At 39.8% G+C, this 26,614-nt stretch overlaps 1 protein-coding gene across 6 annotated transcripts in view; it reads right to left on the bottom strand.

Moving 5' to 3' along the window:
- Positions 1–2,562: 2,562 nt before the first annotated feature.
- Positions 2,563–26,614, bottom strand: part of DNAJC6 (DnaJ heat shock protein family (Hsp40) member C6) — a 417,360-nt gene continuing 393,308 nt past the window's right edge. For all 6 annotated transcript variants that reach the window (XM_078669025.1, XM_078669033.1, XM_078669042.1 and 3 more), the window contains one exon: positions 2,563–10,579. In XM_078669025.1, the coding sequence (XP_078525151.1) occupies positions 10,475–10,579 (105 nt within the window). In that variant the 3' untranslated portion in view covers positions 2,563–10,474. The remainder of the gene's footprint in view (positions 10,580–26,614) is intronic.

Consider the following 26,614-nt stretch of genomic DNA (forward strand, 5'->3'; position numbering starts at 1 on the left):
TCTAAGATGGCCCCTTTTATATGAGTAGGGCTGTTACAGACTTGGGTCATGGAGGAAAGCCTTGAAGCAATTCACACGTGGATCCTTAGTGTTGTTCCAATGAATGTTGAAGTCCCTTAGGAAAATCTGTTTTTTTTATGGGGCAAGTTTGGTGGAGATGATCTCCATGATTTGTTCGATGAATGCAACATTATCACCTCGGGATGGTAGAAAGTGTGTAGAGTGCGGTGGTGTTGTCTTTGGTAGAGATGTTGATCATCATATATTCCCAGTCAGATGTTAGAGAGAAAAGTGACTGATTGAGGTTAGATCGATAAATACAATTAATATCGACCCCCAAGATGGATAGCACGATCTTGACAAGTGGGGGAGTAGCTGGGTGAATCAGGATGTCTAGTATACTAGAAGAGGAATCATTTAGCCAGGTTTCAGTGAGAATTAGGAGATCCAGGTCCAAATTGAGTAATAGGTCCTGTATATCAGCAGCGTGGTTCACTGTTTATCTGCAGTTGAGTGGTGAACATTTTAGGTTGGTTTTGGTAAAGGTAGTGGAAGAGTGTGAGATGGGGACAAGTTTGAGGTTAGATTTAATAATGAGACTGGGTTTGGTAGGTGGTATCATTGGCGGTTAGGTGATGATGGTTTGAATCCTAACTGGAGGTAAGACGTGTTGGGCCGATCATAATGAGTGAGAAAAGTGACCATATCTGTGTTGTTACCACTTCCTTCACGGTCGCCTAATTGTCCAGAAAATATATTTCTTCTTCCAGGCCTGTTACCACTGAAGTCCTCAGCACCATCACTGTCTCTGTATCCCCTGAAGCTGTTTCGTTTGGATCTTTCGACTCTATGGCAGCACAGTACGCCCAACTACAATAATGATTGTTATTGATAGTCAACTTACACTTGAACTGCTGGCACACCAAACAGCTTTGCTCATTGTGCTCTTAAGGAGGGTACATATTACATATTCAGTGCTGATCGGATTATGCTATCTTTGTACGACATGAAGGACAAAATCAAAATAGCTTATTTTCTATCGTCCACAACCAAAGGGTTAATCTTATAAAACCTGAAAGGCGAGTATAAAGTCTGGATTAAGTGGCGTAAATTGGATGTCCTTTGCAGTCATACCAGAGTATGACATGCTGCAGCATCTTGTGGTTGTTTTTGGTACCATCTAATTGTTGTTGCATAGAAAACCCTATTTTTTCAGTCACAATGCAACTTTGAAGATTGAGCGCCAAACTTTAGCTCTGAACCAGATGATAAAATAGGTGGAGTCTGCTTGCTGATGCATTATGGGTTTGGCTGTGAGATCACAAGTCATTCTCAAAGCCAGAACTTCATTCTTGAAGTAAATAACTTCTCAAACCCAACGCTAACTGACAGGCTGGTGCACGTCATGTGATCAACAGCATCACATGGTGTAAAAAGGGACACTACATAGCGTGAACATATGTGCATTGTACCCTACATTCAACTACTTGGCAGAACATGTGTTGTGTACTTTTCCCAGTAATATTAAGTGCATGGGCAATATTAAGACATTTGCGAATATAAATACATTCTCGACTCTCACATGCATTAAGTAGAAAACATGAGGGTAGTTATCTTGACAATTCCGTATTCAAGATATCAGATATATATGATACGCAGAGAAATTAACTTGGTCTTCTAAAATGTTTTACAAGTACACATTTCTTTGATCAAAAAGACTATTTGATTTGTAGACTTCGAGTCTCAATTCATGTATAATACACCATATTTATCTCAGCTTCATTACATATAAAAATAGCACTGGGAAAAGTTAACATTTATGCTACCTGGGCTGTAGTGGAAATCAGGGAGTGAATTCTAAGAGAGTCCTGGTAGGCCTACCCAGTGATGAAACATGACTTTTGGTAGTACTCGAATACATTATACAAACTGCTCCAATGTGGAATTAAGAATTAGGTTTGGGTGGCAGTTCAGCGTGTTCATGTGGAATTCAGTCAAAATAGTGGGTGAATGATTGTAAAGTCTGAAATGCAGCAGAAAGGTGTGCAGTTCAGTGGTGGGCTTTCAAAGAGTATTGTCCACAGTTTTAGCGCATGAGGCCAAACAGTATTCAAAACATTAAATTAGTTTTATCTACTTATTTTTATTCCTAAAATATATCTAAAGGGACATACTATCAAACTGAACATTTTAATGAATGTTTCAGATCGGTCAGTACAGGTCATTATAGTTTTGATAAAACAAGCACAAAAATGATAACACTCTGTAACCTAAAAATAAAGTCGGTACACATACATCTAAAATATTAGTAATGAGTTTTAGAACATGCATTTTAATGACCCGAGCAGCAAACAATGAAAACATTATTTGTCCTTGGTGTGTGTTACTCCTTCTTTGTGCGTTCATTGATGTTTGCTGGGTAAATAATTATTTAATGATTGCACACTAAAGTGTCCTTTAAATATACACAACACATTGGTGTGAAATCTTTTTTACAGATGGCAAATTCTCACAATAAAGTTTACATAAGACAATGAAAAATAACCACAACAATCACAGGAATATGATTCACATTCCATTTACTCTTTAAATATGACAAGCACAAACGTGATTGAAAATAATCCCAACATTATTTTAATACAAGGTAATAAGCAACAATACACACCATCCTCTATGTTAAAGTTCTTTAACAGATAAACATTTTGCATATCAAAGGAAAATGTCACATTTTCGTGCAGTGCTGTTAGAAATTGATCAAATGAATAACACGCATAAATAATAAATACAACAGAAATATGTTAGTTTACTTCTGGTCAAAAAGACTCCGGTCTAACCATTTCAATACTCCGTGTACAACATAATTGCAAATTGCTCCTCACATCAGTACACTGTGGCCTTTTATTTATGTCCTGTTGCAGAACCTCATATGAGCAAATTGGGCAATTTACCATAACACTTTTATCATCAGAAATAAAAATGTAATGGGTATAAATAAAATTGATTGTATCTCTGAAACAAACTGTACAATTTCTTTTTTATTGTTAGATAGTGAACACTCCTTTCACGGAAAATATTACATTACAGAATGTTGTAACTAATAAATCTTTTTCTTTATTTTAAAGGAAATATAATTTGGACCTTTACCTATTTTTAAAGAACTAGCTTTTTACAGTGCTTTAAAGATTTGTTGTAAATAATATTTCAATACAGGAAGAACTAGCCAAATGCACTTGTTTTTACAATGGTCGGTTCTGAAGTTATTGCCGTATTTGGAGCCCACAAGCCATTATTGAAAATGATCTCATTGACACTAACCATTAGTCAAACAATTAAAGCAAGTGGTTCAGCATTTCACATTACCAGAGATTAGTAATAACATATATTTTCACACTGAAACAAAGTAATGCGCACAAATAAAACAAGAGAATGAATAGGATCACCAAGGCTTTTTGGCTATTACAGTTCCATTATGATGACTGTTTAATAAACTACGGATGTAAAGCACATTTTAATTAAATGTTTTCAGAATCGATGTGCATAAAAAGTTTGAAGATACCTCCTTACTTAATAAATTGTTTATCAACATCTAAATGATTTTCAATTGAGGTGTTCATCTATACTATATATATATATGCAATGCCAGATTGAAATTGTATATATGGAAATGGATACCTACAAAATTAGTACCAGCCCTTTGCCCATGAAAGTCAGACACCTGCTCAGAAGCTTTATGTTATTTCGATTTGTGATTAAGTTATTTCAGTTTATGGCTAGTCTTTGAATGGTGTTGCCACATGTGTATTGGCTAACCAACTTCAATAATTTATTTGTGAATTGTTATAACAATATCTGTGACTAGAGTGAAGTCACATAGATAATTATTCTTAATGTAATTTAGTAAGTAACACTTGATAACCAACTTAAACAGGCAGCAAGTAGTCCTCATAACTGAGAGGCTGACAGAGTCAAATTAGTTATATAGGTAAGTTGCAAGTCAAAATGCTTATGGTAAACATTTACAAAAATGTTGTGGCACATGCGTAAGTGATTAGATGTTTTGTATATGGAGTGATGTATGCTTGAGAACTGTAATCGGACAGAAGGAGATGATTGGTTACACAACATTTCAAAGAACGGTAAAATACGTACCAACCAAGTGACCAAATTGTTCAGTTCTCAATAGTACATTATTCTGTTCTCAACTGCCAACTTGTTTCTTTGTCAGTTTATTAGAGAACTGAGGGATTTAAGCAAGAACTATTGGCGGCTAACAACCTTAAATGTATCATAATCTACAGTGAAGAGACATCCATTATTTAACGGAGTTAAGAAACCAAACTGAAATAATCAGGGTGGATTCTTGGAATCTAGTGCTACAAACCAACACATTTTCTGAACAGCTAATGCGCACTGACTGACCATGACTTACTTGGGTATATATAAAAATTATGACTATCTTCCACAAACGTACATAATTCCGACTAATTATTTCATTCTTTATGAAATTTAGTTTATGAATTCATTCAGGGTCACCTTTTCTTTTGTGTCTTGAAAATGTGTACACAAAGATGATTCTTCCACAATTGACACGACTTTAAGGGGTTTCATGGAGCAGACCCATTTGGTAAACAGCACAACCTAAAGTCTCTATCATCCATTGTAACAGTTTGTCACTTTTATTTTTGCACATGCTTCAAAGATAGGATCTGCTTTAGTGATCTTCCAATTATGGTAATTTTAAAGGCCATATTTAATACTTTCAGCCAGAAAGTTAGTTGTTGTGCCAAGAATATTTCAAAGCAAGGGTGGAGGTGCATTGTACGTTTCAGGTAGATTGTACTGGATCACAGTTAGAGGGAACTGTACTTCATGTAGGACTAAGAGAATTAACAACAGTGATCCATAAAGTTATTTTGTAAATATTAGCTCAGGTTAGAGAAATAAGGATACGCTCTTAAGAATAAATCTTTGAGATTTTTTAACAATTTCTGCAAGACAAAAATAATAATGAATAGAAGGGAGTCAATATCAGTCATCACTAAACATGGTATTGCTCAAAAACCAAGCTCTCCATAAACAAAAAAAGAGCTATTTGATCAAATACACTTATAGAAAATATAGGAATGTCAGTCAGAAACCATAGAACAAAAACATAAAAGCAGGAAATAATTGAAAGATCCAAGCACTGTAGGACATTGATTAGTTTGATAGTCGCTGATTTATGTGTTCCCTAATGATGCTGGTAGCCACCTCCTATGCACTTAGCTTGAATTAATAGAATGTGTCATTAAAGTTTGTTAAAAGCTATTCACCTACTCACACTTCAGCCAAATGAATGAAATTGTTTCATTACGTCATTAAATATGCTGTGTCTGTTTAAATGGATATCTGACAACATATCAATTGCTACATGACAATGCATGTAAACCAATTTATAAAATTAAACTATGCTGTTCCAACTTCCTAAAGGCTTATTTTATTGTTCGAAAGCACATTGAAATTATTTTCTAAATTGCTCTTTCCACCTAAAACCGGCAGCAATTAGTTATCTTTTTATCCCAGTGAAAAAGCAGGGGTCCAATCTGGATTAGGCACAATGAATCATTCTTTTGTAGAATGCTCTAAGCCTGAACAACTATCCATACTGTAGAAATGATAAATAGTTGATTTTTGATTGATTTTAACTACTAGACAAACATTGATTTGGTTAAAAGATTTTTTGATCCTTGAAGGTCTTCAAGATATACTTACATTATAAGGAGAACTGAAGTAGAATGTTCTTCCTACATACCTATTAGGAATACCTCATATAAGGTTGTAGTCTTTTTCCAGTCTTAGACAGTATACCTCTTTCAGACTGACCTGATCATTTGGCTAACACTAGGTCCTCTCCAGTTCAAACCAGGGTTTGAACACATTATAATGTATGCAGATGATCTGCTTATTTTGGCCACCACTCCTTTGAGACTTCAGGCATTTTCTTTGAATACTAGAAGTATAGAAGCTCGTAATAAACATTAATACAACTCAGAGTTAAATATTTAGGAGAATGGAGATTCATGAAGTTGTTTTTAGAACTTCCAGCTGGAAAGAGCAATATCAGTTTTCCATACACTTACAACAATGCATGAATTTAATTAGTTTTCAACAAAATTACAGAGATATGTTTATTGTATCACTGAAGACCAAGACACTTCTTATTTCCATATATGCTGTTCTCCTATACAACAGGCTAGAGGGCAGTGTTTGAAAGGAAAATTGTTAATTCAGTATGAAAACTAAAGTATAGTTAAGCACTTGCACCATTGTTGTTCAATATATGCATGTGTCTCTTTGCCCAAGTCCTAGAACAAGATGGGGTCCACTTCTAAAAATACACGAATTGCATCCACATTCATATTCATATTTGATTGGTGAAAACTCAGAAAGGCAGTGGCAAAGTTGCTAAATAATTAGATCATATTTTCCATTAGATGCTAGAATGCTTCTTTTGTATGAATGGGTCCAAGACTGAGATTCTTGTGCTTTGCAATTAAGGTAAGATATCTGTCCCCCTTTCATTGGCTACAAAATCTGCAAAATCAAATGGCTACATCTATTACGATAAGAATTGTGTTTGATGTTAACATTTTACTCACATCTATGCTATGTATAAGCATGTAAAACTGCAGTTGTGCTTTATCCAAAGGATCTTCCCATTTCTTCTCATAGCCTGTAGTGATGATGAATTTCTGTACGTGGTCTAAAGCATCTGCAACTTAGCGTTTGTAGCAAGGAAATCAATTACTGAAATCCCTAGCACCACAGAAAAAGTACAAATTACAGTGTCAGGGATTGCATATATTTTAGCTCAGAGAAAGGTTCCATTAATTCCAGTAATAAAGTGGTTGATGAAGCTTCACAGCCAAAATATTTCCCCATTCATGAGTGTTGCAATACATTCTCATGAATAATATCAGCATTGCATTTTCCGGAGGAGTAAAGACAGTAAAATCTATTAACTGTTGTGTTTCATGATATCTTGCAATGATAATAAGATCATATAAATAGCATGCCCTACTAATTAGATTGCCTCTTGGCCATACAGAATGCTTTGACTTCCCATGGCTAGTCTATCAAATGATATGCTGTAATAAAAAGACTAATGTGTGTCCTTTATCTTCCTCACAATGGTCACTGAAGAACAGACGGCCTTTAGTAGACTCACCTCGCTGGAGCATAGATCCTGAAATAATGGGAAGTGAATGATGCTTGCCAACTCTAGCTCTACAAGTGAGGTGCTACAACATCTGCATGTCTTTCCTGCATGACTTCTAGAAAGTAAAGGAATAGACCTCTGTGCTCCTTTTTTACTTAACAGTTCACATTAATCAGATAAACTGACCCACAGAGAGGAGGTACAATTGTTCTATCTAATGGTGCTTACTGACACTGCAACAGATATTATCAACATGCACCCGGCCACTTGCAGATGACATGGAGGTGAAGTATACAATTATGGCCTCCACAGAAGACCCCCTTTTAATGACAGGACCTTACGAACAATTATGAAAGTGGCATATGTCATTCACACAGCAATATGCAAGTGAAGAGTAGTGTTTTATTTAAGGAATGAATGGAGCAAAGTAGAATGGAGACATAAAGGAAGTGTGAATCAATAGGTACCAGGGAGATGCCATTGATATGCTGTATCAAAACGTAGATGTACCACAGGCATAATCTTTTAGAACAATTAATGTCCTGCATACACTAGCATCACAGCCATGCAGGTGCTGTAAGGATTATTTTGATCAGAATAGTCTAATTCTCACTGGCCTCCGAGTTCCACTTTTAATTCCATGCCTGTTGCCTAGGTCAAATCCTGATGCCACAAGAAATGTATCTGCAAAAAGTGAAAAAAACATTGCGATTTCCTGATAAGAATGAGAAGTGATATTAACAAAAAGGATGAATATAAAACCCATTATATTTAAACATGTTACAAAGATTTTATGGGATTTCTGTACCTCAGTTTGAGGAGGATAGGTGGGTCTGACAATACAGGTAGTTATATAGATGCTCACAAAAATGGTTTGGATTTACTGCATATATCTGGTTACACGCCACTTTGTTGGCTAGTATCCAAAGAAATCTGATTACCCCATTAGTTGTAGGCCTATATCAGGAGGGCATGTTCATAAGAATTGGTGTACAATCTATGAATACTTATACATACATAGAAAGCTATTAAAAAATATGCACTGTTTCAGTTAATTATACTGCAGCAGCTATATGGGTAAATTAAATGTGTTGATATTACATTTATTTGATCAGTGTTAAAATAGAATTCCCTTATGGATTCAATGAAAATGAACCATTTTGGTGCACATGCATGCTGTTTTTAAAATTTACTTAACACAGACATTCACTCTTGCTTATACATTTTTTACTTTTTTATGAAGCAGTTAAATCAATTATCATCATCATGTTATGAAAAGTTCCTTCAACAGGGTAAGCTCCGATTTTAAAATGTGTATACATAAGTGTGATATAATTGTAGTACATAAAAGGTATTCAATATAAGCTATTTTTGAAAATATTACTTTACTCCATAACGTTGGCCCACCACACTACTTTCCACAAATACACTTTTAACTGTGTTAATTCCGTACATATTTGTTTACGTAGGGACCAAGCATGTGAGTTGTGTAATATAGTCCTGTAATAAGACTCCATTCATGAATGAGTTATTCTCTTAAAAGAATGATAACATTTGCACATATTTATGCTTCTCTGTCATGCTGTCTGTGTTATTTCATAGCATACAAATGGCATGTTACAAGATCCAATAAACACATTGCTGAAAGTTCTTGAGATTCCCATAAATGGGTTTGTTTTTAGCAAGGTCCACATGCACATCCCTGCAAGCTGCCATTAAAATGTGATGCTTTCTACAAGAACCCAATCCCTGACTTTGTGGAGTGCAATTTTCCATTAAATATCAAAATGGCCATAGGTGTTTCCAGTTAAAACCACACATATATAGCATAAAACAAATCTATTAATTCCACTCGGAAGAACACACCAAAAGAAACCGAAATTACCAATTGTGCCCTGCTCTTTTTTATATTTTTTAATTTGTCCCGATAAAATGTCTCTTCAGCAAAAAGATAGTAAAATGCTAAATTGCCATACCACATCTCTTTTCCTGCATGTCCTTATAACATTCATAAGGTTAGATTATGCATAGTTTTCAGAAGAAAAAAAACTGTAAATCAATCTCTAGTACATGGAAAATCCATAGGGAAACGCTACACACATTCAGCTGTCCTCTTCTAAGCTAATGCGATGGACAAAATGTGTGTATGAACTATTGATACAGCATTACTTAAATCTACCATCCCCTGATTATAACATAGAGAACTATACTTGCTGCCATATAGAGGGGTTCCCTGACTGTATGGTGAACCATTTATTGTTGACGTTCCAATCAGGAAATTTATTACTCCTGTGATTAAGTGTTTTACCATCTCAAAAATATAACGTGGCAGTATTAAGACAGCATTTGCCATCCTAATATAATAACTATTTTATTTTAGCACCAGAATAACAGATGCTAATTTAATATTGGCGTACAACTAAATGCACTGTGCTGTTAATACCATTTTAAATTTAAAAAAAGTTGTAAATGATTATCAATTCATAGATTATGTCCCAAGGATGAAAATACTCCTCTTGCGTTTTTTGATTAAAGGCAGAATAGGATCATAGGTTCTTTGAAAACGGTAGCACTGAACAAGTTTCACATCAGAAATGAATGGATTTTGTTCTTAACAGGAAGCTAAATAAAACAGTAATACATCTCTTTTAAAATTGACAACCAAACGTTTAATGAATTATACTAAAGTGACATCTACATTCTCACTATTCTTTGCTGATCAGCTTATAAAATGGCATCTTCACTAGGTATAAGTGTCACATAGTGGCCTTGGTTGTACGAGAAGCTTTATTTCTTGTTCAAAAACGAAAGTGCAATATCCAATTCTGAATGAATAACTTCAGACTTGATCAATTTTGTCTCTTGGACAATATTTCTTTTGTGTACTAAGTTCCAAATGGATATCACTCTCCACATCACATGATACTGTAAGTATTGTTACCTTTAACATTTGTTCAGATCCACCTTTTATTACCTGGGCTACTTTGATCATGTTGGACAAATCTCATTACTTCCACTGCTTTACAACCAGGATCAGCTTCTTTTATTTCTTCACCCTGTTATTATTCTGAAAGAAAACAGTGGGTACACTGAAACTTCCCCGGCCCTGTTCCTCATGATGAAAGCGTTAGATCATCATTTAATTTGATACAAGTTGCTAGATACTGTACATCTAATCTGAATTGGTCTCCATTAGTAGAATCCTCAGTATTCTACAATTAAAGTAACTTTAAAAGCAGGTCAATATTGAATAATGCCAATGTTCAAGGATATAGTTCATAAATACAAAGGCTTTTGGCCTTGGCTGTCAAATTCCGACCAGGCATCATTTAGTTCCATGAAAATCATCTTCGCATATTGCTCATATGGTTGTCCAGTAGCCTAAAAGGGAAGAACCATAAAGTAGTAAATGCACACCATTAGCAGATATGTTCATTTTGAAGAAACAAATACAACCCTATACAAAAGTATTAAATTTTTAGCTGTCAATTCTGTAAAAAGCCCTCTGTAATATTTAAGTGCAGAGCAAAGCAGAATTAAAAATGCAGTCGGGCTACTTATTTTTTAAATTAAAAAATATCTACCTGTAGCCCTATTGTATTTTCTACTTCTGATCTTAGAAGCCAGTTGACATGGATGCTCAAGCATTACAGTCAGACTACATCCCCAATGTAGACCAGCACACCCAAACGTCAACTAAATTAAAATAACAATTTGAACTACTTTGTGATATTTGACCTTATGTATAACTCAGTAAGGATGAAAACAAACTGGTCACACTTTGAACTACATTACTGACAGATTTATTGAAAACCATGGGCACAATACATTTTTTTCACAATTTGGCACCATTGAAAATGCATCTCAGTACAAACAAGAGTCAGGTGTTATCAATTATGTTACATATTGTAATAGAAAAGGTTTTGGCATTATCATCCTTAGCCATGTTTTATTTCACCATTCTTATTATCCTTATAAACACATTTGATTGTATGGTAATGTGCACAGGTAAAAAGTAAAGTACCTCAGGTTACATGCCTTCTTCACAAACCCCCAAACCTGCATTTTTAATCATACAACAATTCAAGTGTTCATTAATCTCAGTTTCTGTCACAGTTAATACATTCTCTCCTTTCACACAATGTTGTCGTGTTTTGGCAGCTCCTGAGTTAGCGTTTAGCACAGCTACACGGTCTTTTCTGTTAACTTGACCAAAACGAACGGGGGCCATTTTGAATCCCTCTGACTTCCGTTTCAATAAACATGCTGCCTCGTGGTCAGTGTGCCCTTTCGTCCTTTCTCGATACCCATGGTCACTAGTCTGCTCGGCAACAGGCTATTTTTAGTACTGGTCAAGCGCACATGCGCATTTCGCACCAATTGGTCACTCTTCAGGAATGTTCACGCTAACTGACCAGTGCTGTTGAAACTCCTCCCACATGTTGGCTGTGTTCCAAAAATGACCTTATATGTACCTAAAATGTGTAACTTGTAACCGCCTATCTTTTTATTGCTATTAAACTATATAAAAGAGGTCGTGCACCGATGTTCGGTGTGCTACTTCTTACATTACCGAAGGGTGCTGTAGGAATGTATCACCACCCCATGGGGTCTTAATAAAATTGTCTTTTACCTTTTCCAGTGTCCGTGCCAACTTCTATACTAAGGTGTTCGAGAGTTTAGCAGAGTATGTAGGCCTGATTTGAACCCAACACCACAATTGGCGACCACGAAGGGACTCATCGGCGACTCGGAGGCCCGAAGGAGAGGTCGTGACGAAGGTTAGGAAACTCGCCATGGACGCGATCGCTGCCATTGAGTGACCCGAGTGTCGGCACCCACGGTGTGTTTTCCCTTCCTTCCGATCTGACCTTCCAGGTGGCGCCGGTCCTCGACTGAGATTCTGATCTTGGATTGTCGTGATGTGCCGTTTTGGCTGATTCGACCACAGAACTTGGCAGTTGGACTTTGGACGTTTGAAAAGAAAATTGGTAAGCTTTTGAGTGGTGAGGTAGTCTACTGACACTTACTGTGTTTTTTTTTTTGAAACTTTGAATTTTGAATTTGAATCTGTTAGCTAACGTTTTGAATCTTTGAATTTTGAATTTGAATATGTGAAGTGCACCTCACATAGGCAGGCATGTAGGGATATTTCTCTGATTTATTTGATTTGAATAGTGCACCGTGTTAGGTGTCATTTTGTAGTATCGCGGTTTCGTGGTACTTTTTGAAACATGCCTGTTTTTAGCACACTCCGTAGGATGTGCTGTTCTGAAAATGGTACCAATTATCGATTGAGTGAAAAACAGCCGGCTCCCCCAGAGGGGACTCCAAATCGTGAAATGTATGTTAAATACGGTATTCCACCTATAATGTATAGTGCATTATGGCATAAGTATACTAAGACTGATCGTGAATTACAGTGGCCACTATATGGGTCGTTTGACCTTCGAAAGGTACAATATGTAGAGCAGTGCTTGTTTCAGCGAAGGTCTAGACAAGATATGTTTGATTGTGTGCGTACGTGGGAGAAAGAGGTGCGTGAACGAGCGAAGCGTGAGGAGGCCTTGGCGGAGAAAGTGCAGCGGAAGGCTGCACATGACAAAGCTTTACAGCTACAGGAGAAGGAATTACAGGAAAAGAAAGAGAGGGAGAGACGAGAACGTAATCTACAGGTTAATGGTCAATTCCCTATCAGGCGTCCTCTCTATCCAGTCCTTACTAATGAAACAGATGATTTTTCATTGCTAGATCGTTGTCCGCCTCCGTACGTCGCACCTACGGCTCCGAACGAGGACTCGGACGAGGATAGTGATCGAACACAGCGTACCAGGTTATATACGGAACGAGCTACGGAATTGCGCTCGATTGCGCGAAAGCTAAATAGTAATACTGTTACTGTTTCTGATGTTACTAAACAAATGGAACAGTGGTCTGATAAGGAACGACTGTATTTTTTAGATCATTTTGGAGATGAAGTTGTTGAGCGATATAGAAAATATTCTCTCGAGTTAGAACCTAAGGAGATATCTAAGGCTCGTGAGAATTTTCGTAAAGGTCTTTTTGTTCTTTCAGATGCGGACGACTTCTTCAAGCGTTTGCTTGAACTGCGTAGTGAGACGACACGGCTACGGGAGTTGGAAAAATCGAAGAATTCGTCTACGTCCGGAGCGACGGGGATATCCAAAGAATGCCCTATCTTTGAAACAGATAAGATCGCCGCGATTAATGTTAGACCTATGCGAGAAGCTGCGCCTTTATATGTCCCTCATAAAGGGGATGGCACAGATGATGATAAAAGCTCCAAAGACGCGAAAGGGTATTTTGTATATAATTGGGTTTATACGCCTTGGAATAGAGCAGATGTTATGGCGCTTAAGAATGCGTTACCTGATCCCCGTAAAAACCCTGCGGCTTTTTATGAAAATGTTGAAAGTGCAATTTCTTCATGTATCATGACGTTAGTTGATATTGATCTATTTTTCGGGTTGATATTGCCCCCTGATATGTGGAGAGTAATTCGTAGGTTTGATGACCAGACGACTCTCGGGGCCACTTGGAAAGATATTGTTCAGGCTGATTTAGATAGAGAACCAGCATGTAAACCGTGTAAATTAATATTAGATCTTCCAGGTGCCATACTAACAAAATTAAAGACTCTTGCTCCCGCTAAAAAGATTGATTGGACTATATTAGCCTCGTGTAAGCAGAAAGCGGATGAATCAGTTTCTGATTTTTTCTCTCGCTTCGAGGAAGCGTTCCATGATTACAGTGGTCAATTATTGACAGAAGATACTGGCAGGCATCTATTCGTTGATAAGTATGTAGCTAATCTCCTACCGGAGATTGCGAAACGATTAAAAGCGAGTGAAAGTTCATGGACCACAGCAACCCCTGCTTCTTTATTGACTATGGCTCAATATTATGAAAGACAGGAATTAGAGGCGAAAGAAAGTAGTGATAAGAAGGCGAAGGATTTGAAGACGAAGGTAATGTTAGCTCAGGTTCAGGCTACGAGAGGGAACAATAGAGGAGGGCGAGGATCATACAGTAATGCTCCTCCCCCTCGTTCTGACATTTCTGTGAATCAATGTGCATACTGCAAACAGTTTGGGCATTGGATTACAGACTGTCCGGTGTTTCGAGAGCAGCGTAATTTGAGGGGACGAGGAAGTGGGAGATCTAGGAATTATTATGGAGGGTCAAGAGGAGGTTATGGCATGAATGATCGAGGAGGTTATGGCATGAATGACCGTGGAGGATATGGAGCAAGGGGTCGTGGTCAGTCAGATTATAATACGTTTGATAACCGCAATCAATATCAGATAAATGAGGGTGATCCTGCTGAACCACGGGATGAGCATTACGCATAGGATTGCGTAGGATGGGGTGTGGAATCGGTTGAGGTACCAGTTGATCAGAGGGGTCCATACATAGAAGCACATGTTTTGGGTTCTACTGATAAATTTCTGGTCGATACAGGAGCTACTCGTAGCGCTTTGTCCAAACACTTGGTTCCACGGGCTCCCCTGTCTGGCGAGGTAATTACAGCAATAGGGTTCGATGGAACACCTACTTCTAGCCCACTGTCTCAACCTGTTGCATTTCATGTTGATAAATTTGCTGCCCCTTGTCCCTTTTTGTTGTCCCCAAATACACCCGATAATATTATTGGACTCGATATGTTAAAACACTTTCGAGCTACTATTCGCTGTGCCCCAGAAGGAGTGCGAGTTGTGCTGAATGAGAATTACCCAGACTTTGAGCGAGTGTGTTTTCTCCATGAATCTGAAGTATTGGCCTCCTTACCAAATACGTTATGGGCCACTTCTGACACGGATGTGGGGCAGATGTTAATCCCTCCAGTACGAATTACTGTAAAGGAGGGAGTATCTTTACCACGTGTCCCACAATATAAGATTTCTAGAGAAGGGGAACTTGCATTAATATACATTGTCAATGATTTGATTTCTGCAGGAGTAGTTGAGGAAGTTTCTTACAATGTTTGCAATAGCCCAATTTTACCGATCCTTAAGAGAGACACAGATACTAAGGTTTATCGTTTCATTATTGATTTGAGGGAAATAAACAAGATAGTAGTGCCTCAGTACCCAGTGGTGTCTGACATCACCACGTTGCTTACGTTGGTTCCATCGACGGCAACTACTTTTACAGTTATCGATTTGAAGAATGCCTTCTTTTCGATCCCTGTACATCCTGACAGTCGATATCTATTCGGCTTTACATTAAATAATAAATCGTACAGATTCTGTCGAATTCCTCAAGGCTATACTGAAAGTCCTAGCATTTATAGTCAAGCATTAAAAAGACAGCTTGATTCTTTTGACTTACAAGAGGGAGTGGTTCTCATTCAATATGTAGACGATATCTTACTTGCTGCAGACACGCCAGAACAATGTGAGAAGAGTACCTTTGCTTTGCTTTCCTTCCTGGCCAAACATAATCATAAAGTTTCGAAGAAAAAGCTGCAATATTGTAGACCAAAGGTGACCTACCTCGGTCATCTTTTGTCTAAGGAGGGCCGTGCATTGACACCAGATCGAATTCAAGCAATCCTAGATACTCCAGTCCCTCGCACTCAGAAGGATGTTCGCGCCTTTATAGGTCTGACGTCTTTTTGTAGGCAATGGATACTGGGTTTTTCACATGTCGTTAAACCATTGTTGGCATTATTGTCTAAAGATACACCGATTCCCATTGAATGGACGGATGAATGTCAGAATGCTTTTGAGCAATTGAGACAAGCTCTTTGTTCTGCACCAGTGTTGGGTACACCTGATTACACGAAGATCTTTACATTATATGTACACGAGAAGGATGGGTGCGCATTGTCAATGTTAGTGCAGACACACGGAGACAAACAGAGGCCTTGTGCATACTTCTCGGCGGTACTCGACCCTGTGGCTCGAGGATTGCCTGGATGTTTTCGAGCAGTTGCAGCAACAGCAGTTGCGATACGACAAAGTGAGGGAATAGTTTTGTCACATAAATTGTTGGTGCTAGTTCCCCATGCGGTAGATGCGTTACTGAATCAAACGAAAACACAGCATCTAACCAGTGCCCGTCTGACAGGATATGAGCTAACGTTGTTGGCGCCGCACATCACACTAAAACGATGTGCAGCACTAAATCCTGCTACTTTATTGCCGGATCCTGTTGCTGAGACCCAGAAGGAAGAACAACATGATTGTGTTTTTCTGACTGAGGAACAGACAAAGGGTCGTATTGATTTACAGGATACGCCATTTCCAGATGTAGATGGGGAACTGTGGGTTGATGGGTCATGTGTGAGGCTACCAGATGGTACGACTTCCGCAGCTTATGCGATCACGACACTTAAGACTGTGGTAGGAGCAGCACGGATACCCCAAAAATCCGCTCAAGCGGCTGAGTTGATAGCCTTAACGAAGGCATGTGAGTTAAGTGCTGGACTATGTGTGAACATTTACACGGATAGTCGTTACGCTTTTGGAGTAGTGCATGATTTTGGCCTACTTTGGAAGGAACGAGGATTCCTGACTTCACACGGAGTACACATCATGCATGGAGAATTGGTGCGCGATCTCCTGAATGCACTGTTGTGCCCAAAGAAAGTTGCAATAGTCAAGTGCAGTGCACATAAAAAGGTGACGGACAAAATAGGACAGGGCAATGCTTTTGCAGATCGCATTGCAAGAGAGACCGCTATGCTACAAAATAATTTCCCCATGTATGTGGTGAAGTCACAAGCTGAGCGGTGGCATGATGCTAGAGAAGAAATACTCGATATACAGAAGTCAGCATCAGAGGCAGAACTTGTGAAATGGGCCACCGAGGGAGTATTGGATGATGAGGGTTGCTGGCGTAGTAAAGATATGGAGAGATGGAAACTACCCATGGCCTATTTACAAACAATGGTACAAATGACACATGGACTGGCACACATTGGAGCTCTCGCAATTACTAAATTGCTTACACGAGTTTGGGAAAATGCTGACATTGCTAGCACGGCTAAGAGAGTAGTGCAGACCTGTCTGATATGTTTGCAGCATAATCCTGGACAAGGGACTCATACTCCTAAAGGTGGGTTTGTTCCACCTACTGCACCATTCGAAGTACTACAAATGGATTACATCCAGCTGGAACGCTGTAATAATCTCAAGTATGTTCTAGTAGTGGTGTGTGCCTTCAGCAAATGGATTGAGGCTTACCCTACGAAAGACAATACAGCGTTGACAACAGCTAAGGTGTTACTGAAGGAGTACTTCCCGCGCTACGGTGTTTGTAAACTTATGTGGAGTGATAATGGCCCTCATTTCATTGGAAAAGTAGTGGAATATGTCCTGAAAGGATTGGGAATCAAACAACGATTCCATGCTGTCTTTCATCCGCAATCAGCAGGTTTAGTAGAACGATACAATGCAACTCTGAAGCTGAAGCTAGCAAAGATAGTGGCATCTACATCTCTGAAATGGCCGGACGCTTTGCCTCTGGCATTGCTGTCCATTCGATCAGTGCCACATTCTCGATCTGGCCTCACACCCTACGAAGTGGTGTTTGGAAGGCCTATGAATATTTGGGGGGTTCCAAAGCCTCGTCTGATACATGATATGCCTTGTATAATGATGAACGATTATCTGGCACAATTGACAAATGATTTGCTTTCTATTCATCAACAGGTTCGAGAGGCGCTCCCTGATAACTCCATTGGTGAGGCTCACGATCTCCGCCCTGGGGACCACGTGATGGTCAAAATCTTTGAGCGATCCAGCAGTTTGGAACCGAGATGGCATGGCCCTGAGCAAGTGCTGCTGGCTACGCGAACTGCTGTGAGAGTCACCAACAAGAAGCGGTGGATTCATTCAACGCACTGCCGACGTGTCTCTCCGGATCTGGTGAGCCCTGTGGTGCTATCCGACTACAGAAAGATTTTGGATACAGAAAAGAGCCCAGCTGTCACGCCTGATGAATTGGAGGGAGCCTTCCCGGACCACGTTGTTTCTGATAAAGTGAAATATAATCTACGCCCCAGGAAATAAGCTTCCTTTTGTGTTCTTTTTGAAACTGGTTGGTAACCGCTCTGAGGTTTGTAAAACGGAAGCCGGGAATATCAAGGGGGGGGGATCAGTTCTGCCCAGTGTAGCGACACCCGTCTTGAATCCCGGAGAACAAATCAACGGCAGCCTCGGTTCAGAACCATCGTTTTTTCCTTTTTCTCGCTTAGTGTTGCTTTTTGAAGAGTATTGTTTTATGAACCATGGCATCTCCTTCGACACGAAAAGGGAGAATTCTTGGTGCTGTTTTGTTTGTCTTGACCGTAGTAGTGATCGCAGTATTAGCTTGGACTATAGAACTGTTGTTTCCTGTACGAGAACATTTACTGCCCACCACTCCAAGTCCATCTGAACATTTTCATTTTACTCTGCCTTTCCACGAAGAAAGACATAGGCAGACTTATTTGAACAACAGTTTTATTAAGATTTTGCATCATACTCATAACATGACCAATACGTCCAATTGTTGGGTATGTGGAATGTTGCCCGGACATCAGAAGAAGGGAGGAACACCACTCATTCCTCTCCCGTTTTCTCATAATGGTTCTTGTCATGCTTGGTACACTCTTCTTTTTACTCTGCGATGGCCAACGAAAGGTGGATTACTTTTTCGGTTGAATAAAATATGCTATAACGATAAAGATGGCTATCCACACGCTGAAGGAACTAAATTTGAATGGGAAGAATATCGTCCGGACAATGTTTCTACACCTCGTGTGTATACGAATCAAAGACTTATAAATGTTACGAACATGCATATAATAACCGTCATCGATACAAAAGCAGATTTGTGTATTAGAAATAAAGGTACAATCCCCGTAGGTCGCAGTGAATGTAATATTACACTTACCTTTGATACACCAACTGGAATTGCATTTGTAGCTTCGCATAACACATATTTCGTTTGTGGAAATAAGGGATACCATCGTCTACCATTGGGATGGTTGGGAACGTGTTATATAGCATTTGTATTACCACCTGTGTTTATTGCTCCTCCCATGTATCACAATGATTATGTTTTGTACCATGATTTCATATTGAATAGAGCGAAACGATCAATAGACCTTGATGAAATAGACCAGACTGATACTACTTTGCAACAATATGTAGATTTCAATTTGGGGTTATTTTCATTCGTAGGAGCTGCATTAAATAGTAGAAAGATAAGGCGGCTTACACGTGTGGTGGAAGCCGTTGCCAACGAAACTGCTTCCGCTTTAGGGAATATTACTGAGGAATTGCAAATTACCAGAATTGTAGCGCTCCAGAATAGAATGGTTCTAGATGTGATACTAGCTGATAGAGGTGGAGCATGCCGCGTCATCGGAAGTAGTTGTTGCGTGTACGTACCAGATAACTCACCTTCTGTATATGATTCGATTACAAAATTACACAAGATAGCTGCTGAGATCCACCCAGAGAATGGAACATGGACCTTTTCTGGTTGGTTCTGGACCCTGCTTAGTACTTGGGGCTGGAAATTGTTAACGATTCTCTGTGTTTTTATTGGAGTACTATTTTTCCTTTGTCTATGTATTCAATGTGGCCCTACATTATGTTCTATATGTATCACAGCCTGCATTCCGTCCAAACGAACTATTGTCAAGCAAGAGAAACTGAGCAATGATGAAGTATTAAAAATTATGGCTATTAACATTGAGGATGAACGTTCTGACTATGTCCACTATGAGGTAGCTTTTGCTAAACGCTAAAAGGGCCGTCTGTCGTGTTTTGGCAGCTCCTGAGTTAGCGTTTAGCACAGCTACACGGTCTTTTCTGTTAACTTGACCAAAACGAACGGGGGCCATTTTGAATCCCTCTGACTTCCGTTTCAATAAACATGCTGCCTCGTGGTCAGTGTGCCCTTTCGTCCTTTCTCGATACCCATGGTCACTAGTCTGCTCGGCAACAGGCTATTTTTAGTACTGGTCAAGCGCACATGCGCATTTCGCACCAATTGGTCACTCTTCAGGAATGTTCACGCTAACTGACCAGTGCTGTTGAAACTCCTCCCACATGTTGGCTGTGTTCCAAAAATGACCTTATATGTACCTAAAATGTGTAACTTGTAACCGCCTATCTTTTTATTGCTATTAAACTATATAAAAGAGGTCGTGCACCGATGTTCGGTGTGCTACTTCTTACATTACCGAAGGGTGCTGTAGGAATGTATCACCACCCCATGGGGTCTTAATAAAATTGTCTTTTACCTTTTCCAGTGTCCGTGCCAACTTCTATACTAAGGTGTTCGAGAGTTTAGCAGAGTATGTAGGCCTGATTTGAACCCAACACCACAATGTGGCCTAGTAAAAATCTAGATAGTGTCTTCCATATGAAACAATATCTTTCACAACCACAATGATACCACTGGGATAGCAATAGTGAAACATAAGTTACCAGCTTCAAGGGATTTCCTAATATTTTTCTCCCTAAACATAGGGAGATTCTATTCCATATGGAGTGCCTGTGTATCAGACGGAACCGCAAAAACTGTGTGAGTGTTTCTCTCTTGTCATTAGTACTGGGGCGCAGTCCTAAGAAGTCACTCCTATGATTCCACCTCACAGTGAATTACCATCAATGAAGTGCTCCTAGTCTGAAACATACAGAACATGGTAGAAATGTAGAGTGTAATACGGTTCCGAATCCAGAATTAATGTGAACTTTCTAAAAGCATGATGTATTTGAACACAAGCTTAGTTCATATTTAACTAATCCCAAAATGTTGGGCTTATGCTCCGTCCATCTGAATTTGAGATACCATTTGTCATGTGTAAAAGATGTGACACTCCCAAAGGTTTCCAATATGGCTAATCATTGGGGGATGCTGGGCTGCCCTTGCTATACGATAGTTCTCCGAATGTATTCCTGTATCTTAGACCTGAACAGTTGGGCCTACATCAGGCCCAAAACAACAAAGAAGGGTTTACACCTGAGTTTGTCAATTTGACAAACCCCACATAACTTCGGTCATCCAGATTAAATGTTAAATGCTTGACATTACAAACATTTAAAGCTGTAGTACCAGTGTAAGCAATGTATTTCCTATTACATAGCTTGCGACCTAATATACATTTCTGAGTTTTCTGCAAGCTTGCAGGCCTATCCTTCACCATCCTTACCCACAATGCGTTATTGATAATTGCTAGGTTATCGGTTGGAAAACTCTTTGACACTCCTTAAGGGTTGAGCCAATGCCTCCTCATGGGTTAACTAGTATTGTGCAGAGTGTGCTGTTTTCCTGTTTGAATTTGTATTAAAATGTAGATATATTGTACATCCAAATAAAAAGAAACATAGTTCATGCAGACTGTCCTGCATCTTCTTCATGCTAGGTTTGTTGTATACAATCCTGCTTTGCAGTCCAACACGTGTTTCAGCCCTTACAATGCCTGCAGAGTAATTCTGCGTTAAGAGCTATTTCTTAAAAAATGCACCGCTTTGTCCAAAATGAGCATCAGAATGCATTTTACACTAAGAAATAGTGCTAAAAGAAATAGTTCATGAACAAGTGTGAGAAGCTGCTAGTGTTCTATAAATGTGCCCTTGGGATATGATTTATACCCCACTTACAACAGGATTTAGCACTATTTCCAAATCACAAAGTTATCCCTCGCATCCAAAATGAGCTAAGAAATAGTGCTAAATGTGCTTTGGGGAGGGATTTTCCCACAACTTACTCCTGGCATCTACTGCTATTTTCTTAGCTCAAAATGCACCCTTGCATCCAAAATGGATGCAATGATGCATTTTACATTAAGATATAGGGCCAGATGTATGACCCTTGGCTTTTGCGACTCGCAAATTGCGACAAATTGTGCGTCGGAATTGGCAAGTCGCAAAAAGCCACTGTACATCAGTGTCAGAGACACAGTTAGCGATTCCCAATGGGGTTACAAAATACAAGGCTCATGAATATTATTGAGCCATTCGCAATTTGCGACCCCATTGGGAATGGCTGGCCCTCCCATGGATGGTGGCCTGCTGGGCTCAGCAGACCTCCATGTCTGGGACTGCTTTTCAGTTAAGCAGTTTAAAAAAAAATGCAGCCCGTTTTCCTTAACACCTTCACTGCGGCGGCTATTCCGCCGCAGTGCTAAGGGTTTGGGGCAGGCGCGCGGCGGGCGCATGCTGGTGATGGAACCGCTCCGTCACCAGCGTCGGTTGAGCTGTGCTCGTGACGGAGCGGTTCCGTCACGGCCCGCCCCGCTCAATAGAACCCTCAGCGCAGGCGCGGAATTCGCGCCGTGCATGAGCGTTCTATCGAGCTGGGCGGGCCATGACGGAACCGCTCCGTCATCAGCACAGCGCGACCGCGGCTGATGACGGAGCGGTTCCGTCATCAGCACCGAAGGGGTTAAAGGAAAATGGGCTGCATTTAAAAAAAACACATGAAACGTTTTCGATTAATTTTTTAAGGACAGGTAGTGGTCCCTGGGACCACTGGCTGCCCCTAAAAAATATTTTCCCCTGCATTTGCAAAGGGGAAGGGGTCCCCTAGGGTCCCCTTCCCATTTGCGATTGCATTACCACCCTCTTGAAGAGGGCGGTAAATTGCAAGTGTTTTGCAACCGGAATTGTGGTTGCAAGACATTCATACATGGCTTGTGTCGCTATTAAGAAGGGAATGCCCCTTCCTAATAATGAGTCGCAAAACACTATTTTGCGAGTCACAAATTATTTGCAAGTTGCAAAATAGTGTTAGTACGTGGCCCAGAGGAAAATTGCATGCACAAAAGGGTTGCAAACCCGTTCGCGCATGCAATTTTCCATCGTACATCTGGCCCACAGTGCGAAATGCAGCAGAAAACAAATAGCGAGCGTCTGCTAAATGTGCTCTTGCGGTAAGATTGTTTCCCCCCTTAATTACGCATGCAGGCATAATAACATTATTGATTGATAAATCTGAATAAAAGAGTAATGCGGAATTAACAAAATTACTCAGATTACGCCAGCATAATTAAAATTATGCCTGTGCCTACAATAAAGTTGAAAAGCTTGATATACTGTACTATTACTATATATAGCATTTTACATGGGGAAAACACTTTCAGTGCCTGTTCAGAAGAAGTTTCTATTTCCTACTTATTCTCGCAGTGAGACGAGTAATACTCCCCTGGGGCTGTTTGGTTAAGGCCTCTCCTAAACATACTGCATTTCTGTCTGGCAATAAATCTGGCTTGTGTGGCCTAAGAACAGCAAATTGAAGCCGTCTACAATACTGTACCTTGCCCCAGGTTAACTGGTTGGATTAACAATATGAGGGGATGCAATCGCATTTCAAATCACAAGATTCATATCTATATGTCTCCGTCCTCTTGTTAGATGAGATAATAGTGTATAAATCAGTACCTTAATCAGGAGGAGTATCTGTGTAGTTACATATTAATCCAGAGATTATTCTGATCATTTTCATACTTGGGTCTCATTGCTACCTCGAAATTCTGTATGGGCCATTGGAATAAATGCATATTCTATTAAATGTCCCTAGTTGTGGTCCTGTAACTAGCTTATGCAGGCATATTAGATGTTCCCTGTCCATTGGTATTCATTAAATGCCACAAAAAATTAAATACATCGCTTCTCCCAAATTCTACTTTGACTGGAGATGATGAAGAACAGCTTAAGCACAGAGCTTATTTCCTTACTAACGTGGCCCATGCACTCCTGACCACAGATGAAGATGGCCCCTGCCTTATGATATTGCTGGACTTTTCAGCTGTTTATGACACAGTCAACCATCCCAGCCTCATACATATCCTGGAGATTCGGATGAGATTCATAGGTGATATCCTTCACTAGTTTTCCTTCTGCCTTTCCAATTGACACTAGTTCGTTCACATGGGCACCACCAGGTACCAAAAGATCCTTATCATCTGGGGAGTACCCTAGGATTGCATACTGTCCACTGTCATCTTTAAACTTTACATGGAGCTACTTGGTACAGATAAACGTTTCATGATTCACAAATATGAGGATAATACACAACTTTACTTATAAATCTCAAACACTGCCTACACATCATCCAGCCCTGGAAGTTCAGCTCCTACTTGAAGCTCAACCTGACCAAAAAAGAAGTCCTGTTATTTGGCAACAAACAAGAAATAATACAAGCCTAGCAGAATGACGTAAATGTTAACAGCATTTAACCACAATTTTAAATGAATGTTATGTCACTTGGATTCCCCCTGGACACCAACCTAAGTGACAAGGAATCATTACCAAAAAAACAAAAATGGTCTAGTACCAGCTCAATCTCTAAAGAAAGTAAAATCATTTCATCCAGAGAGCTACTACAGAACTGCAGTTTATAATATAATATAAAATATAATATAAAATAATATAATATAAGACTTGATGCAATATATTTTATATTATTTTAATAAAATACTCCTAACCTTTCTTTACCACTACCCATACTTAAACTCTAAAATTACCCATAACTCCCTTTACCACTACCTACCACATAAGCGTAAATTTAATATTTAAAGGGGTACCACCAAGCGCCACTCCCCCTTTTAAATTTATTCCTAACCTTGTAGTACAACTACCCACTCTAATCCCTAAAATTAACTTTAACTCAGTGTACCACTCTCTAACCCTTAACCCTAGAAAATACCCTTTAAAACTACCCAAACCCTAAACTTTACGTCCCTTTTCCCACTGCCCACCAAATACCCTAAAATTATTCTTACCTCCTTTTTCCACTTCCCACCCCAACCCTAAAACTTACCTTTTCTTCCCTTTACCACTACCCACCTCTAAACCCTAAAAGTACCTCTCCTTACATTTTGCACCAACAGACCAAGAAATGCTGATTGTGAATCCCCATCTAAATACACCCTCATTTCTGGATATTTTAGCTACCATAAAACCCAAGGTTAGCACCAAATCAACCAAGAAGTGGGTCAACAGGGAACTTACTAAGCAGAAAGGCAACACCTGAAATCTGGAACAGCAATGGCATATGCCATAGAGGGAACACGACAATCTCTACAACAAGCAATACACCAGAGGCTTCCACAAAGCCCTAAAAAAAGCCAAAATTAGCTACTTTCTGAAAAACATTCAGGTGATAATTAAACAAGGGGATTTACTGAATGTCAACCTGGAACTGAGCAACTGTGATCACTATAAGGAGATCCTTCAGTACTTAGGGGGTCATTAGGATCGCGGATGGACTTGAGTCCGTCCGCTACCCCAGAGTAGGAGGGAACGTCCGCATGGGCTCCGGCGTTCCCTCCGTGCAGATTAGGATGTGACCGCCAGGGTGGCGGTCACATCCTCTATCTTTAACATTGCGGCAATGTTAAAGATGCATGCACCGCATTTGCGTCCACAAAGCGGCAGGCACTGCGCGGTACCTGCTGCTTTGTTCACGCAAATGCAGGGGGGTACCATGGGTACCCCCCATGTGCACCTCCCACCCCCCCTCTTCACCCAGGGGGCCCGCAACGGGCCCCCGAAGTGAAGGTCCGTATGCTTTTCCACGGCGGAAAAGCCGCCGCGGAAAAGCATACATTTTACACCATCATAATATGCCTGGCGGTGTCTGAGAGACACCGCCACCATATTAGGCCTTTTCCGCCGCGGTTGTAAGCCAACCGCGGCGGAAAAGCGGCGGACTGAAACCAGGATCTACCAGCCATCCTAATGTGGCGGTGGGTCTTTGGTGGGTCCGCAGAGGATTTTCTGCGTCCTCCATCATAATCAGCCCCTTAGTCTCAAGAACGCTTGGGAGTCTTCTAAGATCATTAAACAAACAACTAGAGAGCCAGGGTTATTAGGTCACTCCTGTACCCCTTCAATAACTGATTAACAACAACCAAAGAGTGAGAAAAAAATGTAGAATTTTTGAGAAAATATTTTCTCACATTAGATGAAACCGTAAGTGCCACAGAAATAAATCGGGTGAAAAAAGAAAAAAGAAAGAAAATAATTTCTTAAAAAGAACCCTCACTCACCAACCTGGTTGGTGACATGCTTCATCATTGGGTTCCCACTGGGGAGACCGAATGTCCCCCCAGTGTGCTACAACCCCTGAATTACAGCGAAGCTGGTTCTTTTTCGTTTGTGAAAAGTGTGAAAAATGTGATGATAATGTGAGTGAATTAAAAGATGCCTGGTTGTAACCTGTATTCCCTTGAATAAGGGCCAACCGGCACCGGTTAAAAGCAAGTGAAAAGCACTATTCAGAGTTTATAATTGAAACCCTGTGTCCTACAAAGTGGTGGTCAACATGTTTCTGCTATCTCGAGCACAATTTGCTCAGCATTCGTCAGGACCTCAAAGTTGATCCTTCGGCGGTGTGCGCACACTAAGATGCACCCTGCGGTGAGGATATGTGTGTGAAAAAGACAAA

This window comes from Lissotriton helveticus, chromosome 1_2, assembly GCF_964261635.1.
Source record: "Lissotriton helveticus chromosome 1_2, aLisHel1.1, whole genome shotgun sequence".
Lineage (NCBI taxonomy): Eukaryota > Metazoa > Chordata > Amphibia > Caudata > Salamandridae > Lissotriton > Lissotriton helveticus.